The 6000-nt window shown below is 35.6% G+C and overlaps 1 protein-coding gene across 7 annotated transcripts in view; it reads left to right on the top strand.

The window, feature by feature from the left end:
* Positions 1-6000, top strand: part of SGCE (sarcoglycan epsilon) — a 77722-nt gene that overhangs the window by 22428 nt on the left and 49294 nt on the right. For all 7 annotated transcript variants that reach the window (XM_059712345.1, XM_059712343.1, XM_059712347.1 and 4 more), the window contains 2 exons: positions 4053-4175; positions 5809-5966. In XM_059712345.1, the coding sequence (XP_059568328.1) occupies positions 4053-4175; positions 5809-5966 (281 nt within the window). The remainder of the gene's footprint in view (positions 1-4052; positions 4176-5808; positions 5967-6000) is intronic.

The raw sequence follows: 6000 nt of genomic DNA, 5'->3' as shown, positions 1-6000 counted from the left end.
ATACTCAGCAAGCCTGGTAATTTAATCTTTAAAGCCATGTACTTGTACTTGTGATACAGAAAAAAAAAGGGCAAGTGTTCTATGGACTTTGTAGAGAAGGGACTCTGTACATGCCTGTATGCCATTAAAAGTAATCATGTAATAATTGTGAAGTTATGTGCTGTATAGATTCCTTAGCAATGAACTACCATAATCCCTTCAAAAGTTAATGTGTACTAAATACATCCACATTTGCTTTTGTTTTTAAGTCATTATAAATAAGCACACTTTCATATTTTCATTAGGATATTGCTCCCATAAGGAAAAAATGTCAAATGGACTAATAAAAGAAGACAGGATGCTATTGAGCTAGGATGAAGCCCCACTTTATTGTGATTGCCATTATCATCTGTTATTTGGTTCTTGGCTCTCTGTTGTAATGTAATATATATTATTGATATGGTCCACAGTTTCTGCACCTTAGGATGAATATGGTGAAAACAGTTTTGTGAAAAGATGTTGCTAGCATGGTAGCAAGGGACATTGGAGCTACATTGGAGGGTGAAACAATTACTCCGGCCATGCCCGAATACCCTTTTGCTCTTCTCAACTCAGATATATCATTTTTCCTTTGAAAAAAAATCTGTTATTTATGACTTTCGTGTTCAGTTTTTAATCTTGGCAGACCTAGCTACTCTTGCCGTCTGAAGATGATGTTTTGGACCCCCTGTGAGCTGGAATTTTGGTTTAATTGTTTTTCCCATTAATGGTGATGGATTTGCACGGATTTAGCCACACGGTGGTTTCCAGTTTCATTTGTATCCAGTGGCATGTGTTTGCAAAGGTAATGGATTTGCAGCTGGAGACCGTTGCAAAGCCATGTGCTACACAGAGTCCACGACCTGCGACCTCAGCTTGATTAACTTGGTCCTGTACACATCTATCCCAGAGATTATTTCATTTTAGTCTGTGGATTCTTTGAGTGTTTATATTTGATTTCCAAGACTAGCTTTTAAGGAAAACAATGTGCTTCGAGCTTACTGTTTGTGAGTAGTACCTGGACAGATGAGGGTGCAGCAGTTAGTAACAGCTTTTGTGGGTGCTGGTGCAGACCCTACGGCGTTCGTGTTTAGAATAAGAGCCTATAACTTCGAATTCTCTGTCACTTGTTGTATTCAAAAGGAAGTGAGGTGTAACCACTGCCCAAATAGCCTCTGCTGAAGAGCTGTTTGTTTTGCAAGTTAACAAACCAGAAAGGGTAAGGGACAGGGTACCTCTCTAAAATGTTGTGAGGGCGCTCATCATTTCAACTGTTGCTATAGAAAGGAAGTGTTACTTTCACGAACAAAACACACTGGCTTAATCATTTCCCACTTCTGAATGATGAACGTGTCACACATCTGTATATGTTTTTCTCAAAGTAAATGGCATGCTATATGTTTGAAGTGAAGAGGCTTTGCTGTGGAGTTGCCAAGGTAACTGACCAGCAAGCAGTTCAGCAGATTGCAGACAGGCATTGGAGTACACATGAATAAAGAAAAGCGTGTGTCATCGTAAAGCCCAGGAGGCCCATGCTAGATGGTAGCTTGGTTCCGTAGATTGCAGAAATGCCTTTCATGGAAACAGGCTGAGGTAGATGTGCTATACTTGTCCTTGAACTGAGGCGTTATTGCAGTAGCAGGTACCTTTTCATGGTTCCACTTCAGGGCCTGCCAAGAGCTATATAGAAAATAGAATCATTTCAATATTATTTAATTAACAACCTTCCCTTTTGCTTGTAAGCTTGCTTTTGCCACCTTATGACAGCCGACACTAAGGGAAACGGTTAGTAATTAGTGATGTAAATGGAGGAGGGTAACATGTAAACTGCTACACACCCGTGAGAATTTGTTACACAATTGAAATTTAAATGGAATATTATATATATTTAATCCATAAACATGAGACCTATGTTTACCTCTACAGTGTTTTGTATTAGAATATATTCATCCGTTCACTAGGCACTGGTAACGTTATTCAAATATGCCAGATACCTTCTAGGTGCCGAGAAAATAATGAAGGTAAATAAAATTCAGAGCTGAACTTCCAGGTGTTTTTAATCTCTAGAAAGAATAAATTAGATTAGCTCTGAAGAGATCCCTTTAGATTATTCAAAATATTTCTGTGCTTTGGATATAAACTCCTCTTTACATATAGAATGAAATAACTGCTCAGCAGGAGTTCACAACTCTGCATAATTTGTCTGTCTTCCCAGTTTTTCTCCCCCTACCTGAAATATACCCCAAGATCTAGCACCCCTGGTTTAATTCCCTTCCTTGAAAGACCCCCACCCAACTCTGCAATTATATCGTGTATGTGTGTTCGATGCTGCAAAACCCGAATTCCCCGTCTCTGAGTTTCAGAACCTTGCTAGTACTTTAAAAGCCATATTGAATTCTACTTTTCCCATAAATCTTTTCCAATTCTTTCTAGCCTCTGTTGCTGGTAATCATGTTCCCAGGTATTGCCAGAGCAGCATACTCCTCTGGATCATACCAAGTTAGGTGGACATTGGTTTCCCAAACCAGATGGTGAACTCGTGGAAGGCAGGGACTAGGTCGCCTTCATTGCTGCATTCTCCATAGCACCTTGTATTCCAGGGGGTGTTGTGGAATTCAGCTGCTGAAAAACCTCAAATTCTTATCCTCACAGTTCTAGGACTCTTATACTAACGTTTTTTGAGAATGGGACCATTTCCACTGATGAAGAAGTTGTTCTTGGGGAGAAGTTTGGTATTCTGAAGGCCATGGGAAGACTACTTATGAATACTCGCACCAAACAAGGCAGGAAGGGACGAGTCTCCCTGAAGACCTAGTTTGAACCCAGCCTGCTGCTTCCTTCCCTCGGTGACATGGCCTTTGAAGTTGTGTGTTTCGTAGTAAAGCTATGGATCTACGTGAAGCTACAAGCCAAATATTTTAGTTTAGTTTTACATTTTTGGCAGCCATCCACAGAACCCAGGGACAAGTTTTCACAGATAAAGAAACATTTTTGTGGGAGTTCCTATTTTTATGCTGAAAAATCTACTGTCAGCGATCTCGCTATCCAGGGCTTTTAGTTAGTTGTGAGCCTGAAGTAAGCAGCGTTGGGGTTCCTAAGGTTAATTACTCCATTTACAAATCCATCAGTGAGTAAGAGAAAGAACTGGCCTGATAGAGTTTATCTGTTTAAAAATTGCAGCCACTAGCCAGTCAGGAAGATAGAAAACCAAAAGAGATTGTAGAGGTGACAAGGGTAATGGCAGTAATGTGTTGGTGGAGATGCTGATATCGGAGGAAAAACAATAGGTGGAAAACTAATCAAACCAATTTGGCCATTTTAATGCACTCCCATCATATATCTTAAGTAACCAGTGAATCATGAAATCTACCCCATTTCACTTAAAGCAATTATTGGCACTGAATTTTATTATGTAATTGATATCACTTATTTAGGATGTAGGTTTATATTGAGTGAGTTATTAAATGTCAAGATCAGGTAAAATGGAATGAATCAGTTCTAGGAGAGAGATGAGAAATAACACGTATAGAAAAAGTATCAACGCATTTTTTAATCAGTATATATGAAAGTTGCCTTACATAGATCGATGGTATTATACACTCTGATGTGCTTTGTCTAGCAAACAATTAATACAGTATAGATTCTGACCATTTAAAACTTACACTTCATATTTTGCTTTGGGAAAAAAAACCGTAGCAATTATGTAGTTGGTCAGTTCTTATGATGCATTTTGCTGGTAATAATTGCAATGAAATCACCAAAAAGATGTTATGAATGTTTTCACTATTTAATAACAATTTAAAACATTAAAATGTGCCTAATTTTGTTTACACGGTATTTTAAAAGTCTCTAAACATGTCAAGTCGGAAGAGTTAGTTGTTTGATGTTTTGTTCTAAAATCACTTCCCTTTAAAACAAATTTCTTAACAATATGTTGCATGTTGCTTCAGTTTTCCCTTCCTTACAGGGTAAGTGAATTGTCAAGAGCATGTCTCATTATTTGTCAATCTCCTTTCTTCCCTCTTCGTTTTCAGTGTACACCATCTTCTCGAAGGTGCACTCTGATCGCGATGTGTACCCATCTGCTGGTGTCCTCTTTGTTCATGTTTTGGAAAGAGAGTCTTTTAAGGGAGAATTCCCACCTTACCCCAAACCTGGTATGTCTTCAATGGGGGGAAAAAGTGATTGATTTACTACATTTTCCTTTCTGTTCAGTATGTATAATCTAGGTGACATATGATAAAACATTGTTAACATTTGAAATGGTTTGGGTGCATGATAAATTGGTCATTGTAGGCTATTTTCCATCATAAGATTATAAATTTAATTGCAGAAGGAAATAATTCATTTTTGATTTTGAAGAAAGCATATTTTTGGTTTCCCAATCTTGAGCTTTGTGCTTCTGACAAATGATGTACCTGTATTTGCATAGAAATAATTATAGTTATATAATTATGACTTTCATGTTAAAACTTCGAATCTTACATAGTACATTGATTTTTAGAAACCTATACATATGTTATAGAAGAAAATGAACTATGGTATTAAGAAAGTTCTTAAAAAAGCTTTTATAATATGAAATAATTTTATATAAAAGATTAATTTTTCCTTTAAAGTAATACCAATTGCAAAGTCTTATTTGATTCACTATTGGCTTACATTTTTGTGACAAAAGCTATGAAATCAATGAAGACATAGAAAGACTGGCAAGAAAAAATGTATTAAATTATTATAATTCTTAAGTAACAAATAAAAATGAATTTTCTGAAAATTAGAGCATTACAATTAATATAAACATTATTTTTGTATATTATATAATGAAAAGCATACCTGAAAACAATCATAAAATACAGTTAACCATGTTATCAACAGCATTCTGGAATAAAAGATAGTATTTTTATCAGTTACTTAAAAAATGTTTTTTAATGTGGTATTCTATGTTGCAAAACTATTTAGCTAAACCTTTTGAGCAAACTCTAATATTTGAGAAGCAAACATGTAGTTAAAAGCATAGTTTCTAGAGTCAGCCAAGATTAAATTCTAGTTTTACCACATAACATGACCACAGAGAAGTTACATAACATGGAAATTACAGATTTCATCAACAAGATTAGGGCTAATGATAGTACTACTTTTATAGGCATGTTTCAAAATCAGATGAAATACTGTAGTGCCTGTAAAATCTAGGTACAGTAACAGGGCCAGGTACATGCTAATAAATGATGCCATTATTATTATTTATCACTAGTAAATGTTGTCATTATTACAATTCTTTTGGATTTGTAACACTTTTTTTCAACTCATCCTCCATTGTTTTAAAATTACATCATTTTTGTTTTAAAATAATATTTTTATACTTTTGAGATATTCCTTAAGATTAGTTTGATAGTGTCCAGAGTTTCATGAAAGAAAGGCTTCGCAAGAAAATGAACACCTCAACATGATTGGGAGATTTTTCTGAAAGACAGTTATCTTATTGGTAAAACTTTCCCACTCCTAGGTGACCAAAATAAGAAAAAAGAAAAAGAAAAGAAAAATTCCTCTAAAGTTGTATGAATCTGCTTTCTTGGTTACATTAGATTTCTAGGCAAACAGAACAACCAAAAGGATTTTTTCTTTACATGAGGCCCTAATCTGAATTCCCAGATGGATTTGGCTTTGTGTGTGTGTATTTAGTTTGCTACAAATGTAAAAAAAATTTTTTAAGACAGAAATATTTTGATTGAAACTACCAAAGCAACATGTGTGAAAATAACTAACTTGTATTTTAATTCTGTGTTTCTTATCTAGGAGAAATTAGTAATGATCCCATAACATTTAACACAAATTTAATGGGTTATCCAGACCGACCTGGATGGCTTCGATATATCCAAAGGACACCGTATAGTGATGGAGTCCTGTATGGGTCTCCAACAGCTGAAAATGTGGGGAAACCAACAATCATTGAGGTAATGTCTTAGAATGAGCAAAATTGTATATATA

The sequence above is a fragment of the Myotis daubentonii genome, chromosome 10 (assembly GCF_963259705.1).
Source record: "Myotis daubentonii chromosome 10, mMyoDau2.1, whole genome shotgun sequence".
NCBI classification, from domain to species: domain Eukaryota; kingdom Metazoa; phylum Chordata; class Mammalia; order Chiroptera; family Vespertilionidae; genus Myotis; species Myotis daubentonii.
Note: the sequence above shows the minus strand (reverse complement) of the source record. Positions and strands in the feature narration are given on the sequence as shown.